The following is a 15094-nucleotide window of genomic DNA, read 5'->3' as shown; positions in this document are numbered from 1 at the left end:
ATTTCATTTAAGGCAGAAATAAACAAAAAGTGTGACCAAAGTGTGGCAGTATAAATTAGACTGGGATTTGTTGCCTCTAAGTTACAGCATCACAGGGGTGACCCCTATCCAGTCTCTTCATTAGGGGGCAGAGGAAAGCCATGAATGTCCCTCGAAGCAACAACATCAGCTCAGCTGGGGTTTTAGAGGGGGGATTTGTGTGTTTTAGCCATGGAGAGTATTTGTGTATATAACACATAACGTCACGATAACTTGAGGACCTCCAGTATACCAAAGGGTAAAGAAAGACCTATTGACTGCAAAATGAGCTAGGATTCCAACTGAGCAGACCAAAAAAGAATTCCATCCACACACAATAAAAAAAGGAAAACATAAATAATTACACCATACAATTCAAAAATGTGACAGGCTTGACAAAATTTGATGTATTTTTGTTTGTTTGTTAGCCAGCATCTAATTTACTCTATGAAAATACAATATATTAGTGCAGTCACCAGGTTTAAAAGAGAGCTGAATTGACGTATGCAACTGATCTATTCAATCTCCTTTTAATCTCATCGAACCTTCAACCATTTTGTTCTTTATTTAGATACATTGTGCCATGTAGCATAATAATTTATCTTCTGCTGTAATTGAGACTACTCCCAACTACAAGCTGCGACCCTTAGTTTTGACCCTCAGGAGGAATGTTACTGTTGTTTTGTTTTGTTTTTGTCAATTGCCAATAATTAGAAAAAAGTATTAAAATAAAACATAGTTCATCCAGTCCGTCACAGACTTGCTCAAGCACAGTGTGTTCTCGATTAGTTTATCAAAAAACGTTGCTAAGGTTCCCTCCAATTGTAACTTTGTTTCTATCATTAGCCGTGGCTGCTGTCACAGCTTGGGTGCTTTGCATTTATTTGGTAGACTAAATTTGAGCTGCTTCTGTGGTAAGCAAGCTCCTTCTTCCAAAGAATGCATATGAATAATCTTTTATGGCAGGCGATGTCGAGATGTTTTTAAGCTTATCAGTTTATGCCAAACACATTGACATCCAATCAGTGTCCACTTCAGGGAGTGATTGACCTTTGTTTCCTGGATACATACAAATGGATTCAATCAGTATTCGGAAAGCAGGAAATTACGGATTGAGAAAAAGATTAACAAGATTAAAAAAACATGGTCAACTATGACTGCGTTCAATCACAATATTTTTGACACCCCTAATTAATATACCTAACATAGTATTATTTTTAATAACCATCCACTCAGGTGAAAACATAAAACACTGACTCTTCCTTTGGTGCAAATTTTAAATGAAATACTACATTTAGAATGCATTGCATACTATATTATGTTTTGCTTCTTTTGTTCAGTGGGCAGTACAACTGTGAATTTGTGTGCTGTAAATCTGTTTTTTCAAACCAAAGTCCACAACATAGCATGAAATACTTGCTAAGGAGAAATGAAATGTATTAATTTTGTTCCCTACTCGGCCCCCAGAGGGTGCAAGTAGAAATATTTTTGCGTTGCAGCTGTGCAGGCAGCAGATTAATAGGAGTGAGTTTTGTTGTTTTCCACATTTTCAAATTTTTGATAATCCAGTGTTTGTATTATAGTCCAGCTACTCAATCAAGCTACTTAAAGTGTGTGTACACTCCCTACATGTGCCCAGCTTCTGTGTGAATACTCATTTATTTCAATTGATTGTGTTGCTTATCTAATTAACGTGGTGCAGGTCGAAATACGACATCAAGTGTGTGTGTCTGCAATAATCAATGTATGCATTTGTGCAGTTGAATGTGTGTGGTTAGAGGGCAGACAGTAAGTGTGAGTGACTTTGTGGTGGCCAATGATGATTCCAGCTATAATGAACTCGTGAGTGAAGCCACTGAGGTGAAAGCATTAATTCATAAACAAAAGGCAGAATGAGGTGGAAGTACCTGCTTTGAATTTAAATAATGCTCATTTAGCCAAAGCCAATCAAGAGGCAGCTCCTCACCATTCAATGTCTGTCGAGTGGAATCCAGCTTGTCACGATCTCCAAGCACTCTGGAACGAATGGAGTTATGGGTGTGATGTGAAGTGGACCCACCAATGTGGGCCCTTTTGTTATTAATGGAGCCTTTTGATTTTTATTTTCATTTTTTTTTAGGCTCTCCATGATCTCAGACAGTTGTCAACACTATTCTTCCTGAAATTCCACATTAACCTTAACTGTACAATACACTATTCGAAAACCACATGAAAAAAAATATGCCTTACAACTATCATGATCATAGACTACTAACAGTGTAGTTTGTTAAATCGTCTGCACACAGTGGCATGAAAACGTATTTGGACCTTTTGGAATTTGTCACATTTCTGCATAAAATCACTATTAAATGTGACCTCATATTTTCTAAAATCATACACTATCATAAACTAAGGCTCTATCTAAAACCAACCAAACACCTTAAGGTTTTCGTGTTTTTAATGAGAGTAACATGCCAACAATGGAAAAACAGAAGAGGAATAAATAGAGGTTGAGACCAATTCATGTTGATTTTGTTGTTTATTCCAAATAATTTAAGTTAGGGTGTGTCCAACCACTGAGGAATCGCTCAAAGCTTCTCTGCCCACTGTAAACACAGATCGGCTAAGAATTATCTCTTGATGAAACACCCGGTTAAAAGCAGACACTGTTAAGTGCATCACGCCTTGCTCAAAAGAGCGCCCTAAAAACCAGTGATCAAGAATTGAAAAGCCATGTCTAAAGGTCTGGATGTTCATCAAACCACAGTTAGAGAAATTATCTTCAAATGGAGAGAGTTTGGCACCGTCACTCCGCCCTGAAGGATTGGCCTTCAATCAAAAAGGATGCCAACAGTTCAACGCAGAATAATCAAGACAAAACAAGACCCCAAGAGTGTCTGCTAAAGACTTACAGAAATCATTGCCACAGTCCAATTTTGCTGTAAATACATCAACTTTATGTAAAACACTGGAAAGGAAGGGTGCTCGTGGATGGATTACACATTCTGCCGTCAAAAAACAAAAAAACATTACTGCACATTTAAGTTTTGCTGATAGGCACTGAGATACTCTAGGGAACCCTTTAGCAAAATATTATGTGGATTGATGAAACTAAAGTTGAACTATTTAGGAGGAACATACAATGTCATGTGTGGAGGAAAACTGATGGAAAATGATGCAGGTAGAGAGAGCGGCTTGGTTTGGGCCTGTTTTGCTGCCTCAGGGCCTGGACAATGAGCTATCATTTATAGAAACACAAATTCAAAGGTTAATCAAAGTGTTTTGTAGGAATATGTGAGCCCATTGGAGAGTAGAAGCTGAAGAGGGGATGTATGCTGCAATACAACAATGATCCAAAATACAAGAACTTCAGAATGGTTGCAGAAGAACAAAATACACATTAGAGAGTGGCCAAATAAAAATCCTGACCAACTCCATTGAGATGCTGTGGCATGGCTGCATCACAATGATTCAGGCCGCACGTCCAAAGAGTTTGACTGAACTGCAGCAATTTTGAAAAAAGGAATGGTCCAAGATTAATCCTGATCAATGTGTCAAACTGATCTGCAACTTTAGGGAGTGTTTGGTTGAAGTTATTGCTGCCACTGGGGGAGCAACCAACTGTTAAATGTGAAGGTTCAGTTACTTATTCCTCCCCCTTCTGACACTGTTTGCATGTTATCATCAAAATAAATTAAAATGATAAAAAAAACCTATACATATCTGGGTGTTTTTAGTTCCAGTAGACACATTTTTTTTCCTCTGGTAGATTTTGCACTCACATATGATGATTTTACGCCAAAATGCAATGCCAAAAAGGTTCAGATACCATATCCTGTCACTGGGGAAGTGGGGGGCACCAATGCAATCTGGTTGAACCCCCCAACTGCAACTCAAGATAACCATAATTATTATGACCTCCAAACAAACTTCCATTAAATAAGTTTCCTGTTTGATAAATAGCTGTCTGATCATCAATTTATATTCTTTGTAAAACCATGGCATTGAAATTCATAGAACAAACGTGTCTGAACACAAATATCAAAAGCTACAGTGAAATTCAATTATACTGTTTCTATCGCATGACGAGTGTCAATTTCTGTCTTAGGTTGTGGAATGATCTCTGATGTGTTCCAGGTCTGAGGAAAAATATGTTTTCCAAACTCCAAAAATATGCAATCAATTTTGTTAGTGTATGTAATATTATATCCATATGATCAACTCCAGCTTGTTTTTCCTGCTAATAACTTCCTCGCATGGCTAACTGTAACTTCAGTAAATGATAACTTTCAAGTTTTGCCCAGCAATAATGATTTAAACGATTAGCCGCATCCATGGGCTTACTTAAAAAAAATAACTTCACTTGATGGGAGCATAAGGTGAATGGAATATTGTATAAATTACGTTTTTTTTTGTTTGTTTATTTGTCTTGGCAAGGATTGTCAGCAAATGGACAGTGAGCCACAATAATGTTCCCTAAATTATCAATTGGATGGGTAAATTGTGTCACTTTAGTTTCTCAAGACTCTGAGTCAGTCTACTATGTCCTGTTTGTCTCTCCTGGTTGAACAAATGCTGGAAGTAATCCACAATAAAAACCGTCCCTACTAATAAAATAATTACGGCACGTAAGCCTAAACACTTACCATATGCCTTGAGCCTTACGTAAACTGTATGCCATGGGCTGGTTACCAGTCATTCACCAGGCCGGACATTGTTATATTGCGAGGTGAAAAGAAGTGCAGCACAATGGGATCTTCGAAGTAACCCAAGTGTGACAGAGGATTTCATCATTCCAGTTGTGTACTACCTAATCTGGCCACTACACTGAATGAACAGCCTGCTTGTTTGTGGTCCATGTGCCGGTGTTTCGCTTTCAATCCTAGCGGATGGTATTCCTATTTTCATTCTGTGACCAAAGCATGAAAGCTTCAAGACAATAAAGGTTTGAGCAGAAGGTAATATTTTAAGGTATAAAATGAACTACTGTAAATCTGTAAACTCATTTTTAAAAGCCACGGGGCAGAGGCCTTGGAAAGTAAACATTTATATATCCGCCAGGAATGTAATGACCACCAGTAATGATTCTTTTCTGGCTCACACCTCCCACTTAGTTTAAGATTACGCTAATTAGCCTCTTGTTGAAATGCCTTTGAATGGAATTCACAGCGCCATGCTGCAAGAAAATGTACTCGATATTGTCTTTGATTGGATTCCTTTCATTTGCCAAAACAATGGGAATGTGTTTATATGCAAGGCCCTTCAAGAAGGCTTCAACGCCTCAGACTATTTTCCGGTGCAAAAACTGTTGTTGCTGAGTAAGTCATTAATTTACTACTTTGAGAATGGTCTTTAATTTCACTGCCTAGCATGAGTTTTATGCAAAGCTCGGTGGTGAGCAAAGGGAAGCCGCTATAAATGGCACTTGTTTGGAAAATATATGGCTGGGTTACAGGTATATAGTATACAAAACATATAGCATACTGTTCATTCGTGCAGTGGTTCTCAAAGGGGGGTTATGTCAAGGCACGGCAGGATGGATGTGAGATTTTAACAGAGTTTCTGCATGTATCAGCAAATGTAATTTATTGATTTTTATACCACGATTGAAACAGTATAGTTTTCTTTTCGAAGTAAGAGAAAATTAATGTGAACATCAAGCCACGAATTGCTAAATTGTGTTATAATGACTCCTTTGCAAAATGTTGTATGCCAAAAATGTTTCGCACCCATTGAGGTGTACTTGGCTGAAAAAAATATTTCACAGGAGCTATGTCATTGATACAAGCTTGAGAACCATTGCTTGTTTGAATATAGCCACTGTATTATTCAAAATGGCTATGATTCAGCACTTTTCCCTTCAAAATGCCCAAAAGCATCTTGGAAATTAAACAAACAAAAGAGAGTGAAATGTAGAGCTTGAATATTCTGCATATTTTGTATGTGGCAGATGTGCTGACCTGTGAAGAAGAGTTTAAATGAGAAACCCTCAATTTCAGTCGGCATCCACTGCTATTATCTATATTATATCCATATTCATTAATCACAGTTACGGTCTCTTGGATTACCTCGATGTACAGACCTTGGCACACATTCAGCATTATAGCTGTCTCCTTCAATTTTTACATTTGTTAATTATAATTCAGCGCGTGTACGGGTGTGTTCTTTGACATGCAAAGGGAAGGTCTCGTTATTAATCTCCTGCCAACTCCATTCAAACACTATCAAGCACACACCAAACGCTACCAGAGTTATAATGTTCCCAGTGGCGGTGAATTATTCATAGGGTCTTATTGTGGTGAGGTGTAATTATATAGTTTTGCACAATGCATTTGGATTATTTGATAGATGCATGAAGACTTCTGTACTGCATTGTGTCTCCATACCATAATCAAATAACACGGGTATCAAGGAAAGAGCCTTAGAAGAACAACAAACCAAAACAGTGTTTCCAGCTATAGTTTCAGCTATAGATTCGCTACTAACATTTAAAATCATCAAATGATTTAAATTTCAGATTATAATAATCTAAATAAACATTGCCAATCTAAATAAATGATTGCAATATTCATATAGACGTCCAAGGCCACCTGGCAATATGTGAAAAACGATTATTGGCCTCAATCTCATAGCTTGTTTGGCCATCTTCAGCTAGTACACCTGAACTCAAGTCATTTTTTTTTTTTTTTATACCTGGCAATGAGTCATTCAAATCTTGTGTAGAGATTTTTCGGTACACTCTTCCTTGCACAATTGTTCTAATTTAACAACACTGGAATGGCTCAGTGGAAGAGTGGTTAGCACGTTGGCCTCACAGTCCCCAGTTCTGAATTTGATTCCAGCTCACTCCGACCTTCCTGTGTGGAGTTTGCATGTTCTCCCCAAGCCCGCGGTCACTCCGGCTTCCTCCCACATTCGAAAACATTCATGGCAGGTGTATTGGACACTTTCAATTACCCTTAGGTGTGATTATGAGTGTGAATGGTTGTTTGTCTCTGTGTGCCCTGCAATTGTCTGGCAACCAGCTTGGTGTAGGCAGCTGGAATAGGCACCAGCAAGCCTGTGACCCAAGCCTTTGAGGATAAGCGGCTATAGAAAATGGATGGATGGATGGAAAGCTTTTGAGCATGAACAACCTTTTTAAGGTCATGCCGCAGCATTTCAATTGCATTCAAGTCAGGACGTTAGAGGCCGAATTCAAGTGCTGTACAGCTTGAGTTTATAAACTGAAGACTGATCGTTCCAGCTCAGGATTTTCTCGTAAAGAGCAGAATTCATAGTTCCACTCATCAGTCTCTTGAGTGAAAAAGTGTTTTAGGTTCAGTTGAGATGTTATAGTTGTCTGATATCAATATTGTATGTGTGTTTAATGTTGGAAATTTATAAAAAGTCAGAACTTGAGAAAACGGTAAAAACTTGTGCTTTCCATGGGCTCAACACCTGCAGGAAGGCTCACAGGGGTCGTGTGCAGTGCGAGGTGAGCGGCAGCCAAGGGCGGGGACCGTGCCGGTCCGATCCCCGGCTGCAGAAGCAGGCTCTAGAGACATGGAATGTCATCCCTCTAGATGGGAAGGAGCCTGAGCTGGTGTGCGAGGTTGAGAAGTTCCGACCAGATATAGTCGGACTCGCCTCCACACGCAGCTTGGGCTCTGGTACCAATCCTCTTAAGAGGGTTGGACTCTTTTCCACTAGAGTTTTTCATGGCGAGAGGCGCAGGAGTGGGCATACCTCTTGCCCCCCAGCTTAGTGCCTGTACATTGGGGTTTACCCCGATGGATGAAAGGGGAGCCTCTCTCCGCCTTTGGGTCGGGTGGGACGGGTCCTGAATGTTGTTTTAGCAATAAATTTAGGGAGTGCTGGGATTCATTGCATGTAAAATGTGTTCACAAAAGGCTCATTGCCAAATGCTTTACATATTATCGGAGTAAGGAGGGAGGAAATATTTCCTTCTTCTTACTTGTGTCCCTCCTGACTAGGATCATTTTAATTAATATACTTTTGATTAATCGACTCATGACTAATTTCCCATGACAGAAGTGTTGATCATAATGTGTTCCTTCAGTTCCACCTCCGAGGAGGCTGCGTTTCAAAGTGCTGAAACCAAACAACTTGCTTGTCTCATGGAAGGAGCCCAAAGGCGACTTTGATAGCTACTTGTTCCTCTACAACAGTATACCAGGTAAGACGGATTTGTCCTAAAGCATTTTTTTTACTTACAAAAATAATTACAACTCTCTGAACAATCACATACGGGGAAAAAATGTGCTCTGCCAACTGGTGCCGACTCAATGAAGAGGGTCAAAGTAATGACTTGAATTTTCTTTGTTTTAGGAACAATTATGTAATACCATAATTCCCCAAACCTAGGATGCACCTGTGTATGGAACGCACCCCTAATTTTAGGGTCAAATTCTGCTATTTTCTAGCGTACTGTGTGTAGGACGCACAAACAGTTTGGCAATAACAACGATAAAACACGGACAGCAATGCAAACCATCAATAACAATTGGAATAAATTGAAATGCACGCTCACGTCATTGATTACAGCGCCTCTAAAGGCTGAATGAAAACGGCGTATGTACTGTAAAAGTGCAAATTAAAATACAGCACATCCTTCCAAATTAAAAGCACACATTTCGCGATAAGATATCGACTTAAGAATTCTTAACACAGTATAAATTTCATCTTTGTAATTCCTTCATATTTTCTTTGTATTTATATCTGCAAGTCATTGATTAATTGTCATAAAATCAGTATTTACCTAGCTTTTCTATCGCACCAATCTGTTCAGTTTCTGGACACATTCATTAGCATCAAACTTTCTCACAGTTTCATGGTTTCCAACTGATATCTACTTTAATGTCTCTCTGTGTGAACAAGGATGGACTCGGACATTGGTTCAGTCTGTTCGCTTCTTATATTGAAAATAATATGGTAACAAACTCGGCTAACACGAGTTGCTGTTAGCCCAAACTGACACTAATTGCTAACAGCTAACTGATTTCCGCCCACTAGCTTGTTCCATTATTGTAATTGCCGTAAGTAAGACTACATCCATATTGAAATGCGCATTCGTACGTCCTAACTCGGCTTACGTGGTTGACGGAGCATTCTGATTTTTAAGTTACCGTTTATAGGACACGCTCATACTTTTGCCCTTCATTTTTGGGGAAAAAAGTGTGTCTCATATTCAGGGAATTATGATTTATGTTATGTCTCATAACATCTCCTCCAAGGGTCTACACTCAACAAGATTATCTTCCATCTTTGCTAAATTGGAGATGAGAAAAAGTTCATTACAACTCCATGTCGGCAGGTTGAAAGTGTTAGGCAAGTAGCACCCTTTAATGAGTTATGATGCTCAAGCTGACAATCGATGCGAGGCAAACATCCAGCATTTCATCCTGCCTATTGTAAAGAAGTGAAGAGTGTTAAAATGTCTGAAATGACCTCATCTGATCTGCACTTGTATAATACATTCACCGATCAAGCTAATTGCCATTGATGTTTCTTGTAATCACAGCGTCTCTACCTTCACGGCCATACATCTTTGTCACATAAAGTCCCTGACCATGCTGCCTACCTCACAATTGTTCTGTATTAATGCGGCGTCGAAACCCTGAAGATAATTCTTTCGTGTGCAGCCGTTGTAAAAGAGAAGAAGGAGGTCTGAATAAGCAGGTTGTAACATAAAATGGACTCCCCCGCAAACAAGCTATGGTGAGGGAAGCCGTGTCTGACAATTTCGTGCTGTGTTTAACGGCGTAGAAGAGAATAAAAAAATCAAATTTACGGCCGCTCCCTCTCTGGGAGGAGTAGAAGTGCTGCAGTGGTTCCTTGGCACTCAGCATATGCAGTAAAAATGTTGGCCCTCCACTGTGTCCTTTCCGTATCACACACTCTCAAGATAGTTAAGCTCTCCATGCAAATGTATCCAGTCACAATCTATCTGCTTTCCAGGTTCTCCTTTGACCTCCCTTTCATTTCATATGCTCAGATTAAAACAGAAAAGCTTCATTTTTATGAGAGGAGCAGAATTTAGCACTCAGAAGTAGACAGGACACAGAAGAAGAAAAGAAAAGTCATTGTTTGCAGAAATGCAACATGACCACAACGGCCTCGAAAGACCAGACTCTGAAACCAGATTCGGAATTACTCTGAGAATCAGACTCAGAAACCAGACTAAAAATTAGAAAGATAGATTCACGTGGCAGTTTGCCAACAATCACTAAAAACCAAGAGCTTAGTTTGATTTTCCGATATTTCAAAGCAAACTAAAGAACCGTAGAAACTGACTGGCAACTGAAAGATCAATGAGTCACTCACAACAGTAAATATGGGATCCGGTATGACAAATGTGATAAATACATGATCCTAATGACAAAAGTGACAAATTCATGTCTAGCATCTTCATATCAACTATCATAAAATGCATAATAAAAATTCAAGTATTAATTTGAAGAAGACAGGGTTCACTCAGGTTTCTCCAAATTCACTAAAGAATTGTGCAGCCTTGGCATGGCGCAACCTGGTAAAAATTGAGCAAACAGATAGTGTCTAATTCATAAAGCAGGAGCAGATGGTGAAATGTGTCTTTAACTGCACTGTGTGCCGGTCATGTTGCGCTTTTCTAAATGATCTTATATGCACATATTTGGCGGAGAATTTGCCTTCCTATATGCAAATGAGTTTCATTAATAAACAATGTCTAATTTAGTGACACTGCCATAAATTGCAAAAGGCGGTTGTGGAGAAACCAATCACACCAGCTCAAAGCTGGTTTACGAGTAGCTCTTCTCAGCTGAACCTCACATTACAAGATGCTCTAAAAACCTCTGTCCGAAAAAGAAAAAAGCACACTTATTTAATGTAGGAAAATGGTGACAAGTCATCATAAATAATCACATGCACAACATGAGATATGCACGATATTTTGGTTTAACGAACGTAAATAATAAACGAATGAATATAATGTCATCTTCCTCTCCAAGGACAAGTTATTGTCGCGCAATGAGGGAAGTGCTTATGTCCATAAATTTCAAAATTTGAGATCTATGTTAACATTTGAAGTCCATGTGAAATTTGGTAACGATTGGTCGTTTTCTGACAGTCTTATTCGCACCTCCTGCAATCAGGAACCAAAGCCTGTGTTCTGACAAATTCCATTATCAACAACAATGATAGTAATGATAATAATAGTAATAATGATAATAATGCATTTTTAAGGTGCCTTTCATGGCACTCCAGAACACAACACAATATTCTACATTGCATTAAAACAACAATAAAAAGTGGAATTTAATAAACAAACAAACACACAAATAAATAAATATTTAAAACATAGGTAAAGCAAAATGACATTAGGTTGAGTAGGCTGTTTTCAACAGGTGAATTGACTGAAAGACTCTCTTTCCAACTGCCGTGCTTCAGTTTTCTTGGAGAAAAGCAAATGTTTTACTTTGCTTTGTGTTATCAGACGAAAACAGGCTCAAACCGCACTCGGTGTCAAACTCGGGAGGCGTGTTTTTCACTGTGTTTTTTGCGCAATATCATATGTGAATAGGCCAATTAGATGGAACAAACTGTGGGTACAAATCAAGTACAATTAAAGGGCCTATCTGCGGTCGCAGTTTTTTTGCTTCTGGATATGGTCCTAATAAACCATATCAGTTGTAGGGATTTGGCACACATTCACGTTCACATTCACGTTAACATTTACTAAATTTAAAGTCAAATAGTAGAATAGTACAATGTACATTGTCAATATGCATTGTTTGTAATGTAGATGCTGTTGAAATTTGTTGGTCTCTTAAGATGTTTAATCTCACGAGCGAAGCCTGGAGAAGAAATATGAAATTGTTATTCATACACAGGAGCAGGTGATTATGTATATTGCACTTTAAGTTTCACATAGCTCAACAGCTTGGAAGTGTGCAGCAACATAAATCCATCCAATTAAAACAGTGATACTGTATTTAGTTGGCTGGCTTTAGTTTGGATGCTGAGCTCTGCTGTTTCTTCACCTTCTTCTTATCCCTTGCCATTCTCCTAAGGGCGTCATTATCCATCAGACTGCGGTGATAGGTGACCGCCAAAAGCGTGCACACACCTTCTTGATGGCTTTATTGATTGCAGGGTCAAAATTGAAGTGGGCTGATAGTGGGGCTTGATGGGGTGAACTAAACGCACAGCTTCACATTGTCACACTCGAACCATGCGGCGCAATTCTTGGAGCGTCACACTTTGGTGACAGGAAGTCACCAAACTTGACTTGGCTTCATGAAAATGAATAATGTCCAGGAATGAACTATGTTCTAATTTATACTGGGCATCACATATTCCTCCAGGTAAGTGAATACAACAACCTGTACTGATATAGTTTCCACAAATGTAACACTGGCCTTTTTTTCTTGTACTCTGGCTCTGATAGGTGGTCATCAGAGGGAGATCATCATATCAAAAAGCGACAGCAAAGTGTTGATAACAGACTACGACCCGTCCAAGGACTACGTTGTCAATGTAATTTCTGTCAGTGGAAGTACTCAGAGCAGAGCACTGCTGGGCCGATTTAAAGGTGCGGTCATACATTTGAACCTTGTGTATTGCCATTATGGTCATTCTTAACATAGCTATCAACTGGAAGATGACTATGGGGTTCAAATTCCATTTCTATTTGAAGTCCTAGGTATCCACTGATGTACTACAGTTGCTGCTGATAGTCTCATTAGTGTGAATGACTTGTTTACTGCCTTCCTTGACAATATAGCCTACTTCATTTTTACTGCTTGAGTGGATGAATGAGGCAACACTATAAAACGATACCTTCTGGGAGGAAAGGTGCTGTATGAATTTATTCCAGTGAACCCCCATTTATTGCAGGGGATGCAGTTTGTTTAGTACCAAAAGGTGAAAATCTGTGCTATAGAGAGACTATATAATTTTACCCCTTACCCAAAACATATTTAACCTTACTAAAGCACAGTGATTATAGTTTTCTCATGACACACAATTTAAAGTATTCATTGGTGCCTGATCTTAAGTTATTGCTTGTACAGCGTGTAAGCTGATTAGTTGTCACTCCTATTTGCTTTTTGTTGAACTAGCATAGAAAACTGAAGCGAAATAGACCCCGTTAGCAATAGTATAAAGTATTGTTTAGCAAAATCTGTCTCGCTGATCCATTTTTTTTTTTTTGGGGGGGGGGGGGGGGGGGGGGGCACCAGAGGGCAATATCTCAGTAAACTAAGGGAGACAGAAAAAGATGCTATCGAATTATTGATTTTGAATTTGAACTGCTATTTAAGTCTCCACCAGGGGGCCTCTCATGAGCAAATTCAATCTGACATGTTACTGTTGTTTTGGTGCAGTATTCCAACAATCTGACTATCGTTTTTATATAGAAACTATGTTGGGGCTGCTCTTATTTCTAAGCGTGCAGATATGATAAGATTGTGTTAAAGTTGTATTGGTGCTGCTCTTATTTTTAAGCATGCTCAGTCTGCGTTGAAGGCTTGGATTTTCTGTAACAAGGCAGTTTTAAAACAACATTTTAAATGAAAACATGAAATTAAAACTTCCATGTACAATCTTTCTGCGTAAATATCTGATGTTACAACCTGTACCTTACAGTCAGGTGCAGCCTATACATAACTAAAACAGATTTTCTGTTATATTTTTAATGTGGTTTGTAGTCCGGTGAAGTTTAAAGTTCAAAAAATATGGAATAATAGGCTAAGCAGCACAGTGCTTTTCTGACCCAGGAACATTTGATTTGAGACAAATCTCTCTCTGTAAATGTTGGTGTAAGAGACAAATTGGTTGGCTGAAACAGTACATATGAGTCAGCATGGTTTTCTACATTGTGATCAACAAACAACAACTGTGTCAGGCTTTCAGCATCAAAGTCTGCACAGTCATTTACATCTATCATGCCAGCAGCCTACAGTATATGAAGCCCTTGGATTGGTTGAGAAATGAAGAAGTTACGAGTTAATTTCAATATCTATGAATTGCCTTAGATGGGAAAGTCATCCTTGCTAACATGGCCGCCATGTAGGCATTGGTTGACAGGGCTGCCACAGCATACCAGCGTATCTCATCTTAATTAAAATTTGTGTCAATAACTCTAAAATCTGACTTGCCAGTAATCATTCAAAAAAAAATGTTTGCTTAAGTCGTATAGCATAGAGGATGAACCCCAATGTAGTGGGGTTTCACAGAACAGTGCTTCATATGACGTGTCTATTCTCTTCCATGTGCAGCAGTTGAGCTGGGCAAGGGTGATGGAGGAGGCAATGCGGAGCCACAGCACCTGACCAATTCATTGATTCTGCCCGAAGATGTCAACGAGATCTCCGGAGGTAAGATGAATGCGCCCAAAGTTGCAATGTGGATCGGGCATCACATGCGCGTTAATGTGATGCTCATATGAAAAGAATAAAACAAAAAAGTGTTTATTCTGGCGATGAAATGGCGCAGCGCAAACAGCTGTCAGGGTCATTTCAAAACAGCAGCTTATTACAACTCAATGCCAAAACAAATGTGCGCCCAGGGTCTTTCCATGTCCAGCTGGATAATGGAGAATTTCTTCCTACATGCTGAGTCTTTGTGCTTCCCGGTGACAACAAAACCCCCCTCTTGAAAACTGCAGAAATACAAAAATCAAATGCTAATCCTATTTACACTCTGTTGGTAAATCATTCAGAGTTGTGTACACACAGGGCTGAGTGATGTATTTGTCAAGGAGGGTCTTGCGTCTTTGTGGTTTCCTATAAACCTGAACTACCTCGGCCCAGACAAGACTGTCTGGCTTTTCATCTTGAAACTGAGATCTTATTTGAACTGGCGGCCTTAGTCATACACTACAGATTGAAATACAGTGAAATGAAAGAGACAGGAATGATTTATTTGTGCTTCGTCCCAAACAGACTTAATTTTTAAATGTGGTAAAGGTTCACTGTTTATTGTGTATTACAAAAAACATTTCAATGTAAACACAGATGGAAAACAACAACAAAAAAGTCGCATTTTGCTAAAAAAAAAAAAAAAAAAACTGGTTTGAGCAGTTCTTTACTTCCAATGAGTTTTCTGTCTGTGT

General features: G+C 39.0%; 1 protein-coding gene across 1 annotated transcript in view; it reads left to right on the top strand.

The window, feature by feature from the left end:
- LOC148425570 (collagen alpha-1(XIV) chain-like) overlaps window positions 1-15094 on the top strand; it is a 106470-nt gene that overhangs the window by 2032 nt on the left and 89344 nt on the right. Inside the window, exons 2-4 of the mRNA XM_088409601.1 lie at window positions 8060-8176; window positions 12428-12571; window positions 14259-14357. Coding sequence (XP_088265727.1) covers window positions 8060-8176; window positions 12428-12571; window positions 14259-14357 — 360 coding nt within the window. The remainder of the gene's footprint in view (window positions 1-8059; window positions 8177-12427; window positions 12572-14258; window positions 14358-15094) is intronic.

This window comes from Hippichthys cyanospilos, chromosome 3, assembly GCF_059441005.1.
Source record: "Hippichthys cyanospilos isolate Australia breed blue-spotted pipefish chromosome 3, RoL_Hcya_1.0, whole genome shotgun sequence".
NCBI lineage: Eukaryota > Metazoa > Chordata > Actinopteri > Syngnathiformes > Syngnathidae > Hippichthys > Hippichthys cyanospilos.
Note: the sequence above shows the minus strand (reverse complement) of the source record. Positions and strands in the feature narration are given on the sequence as shown.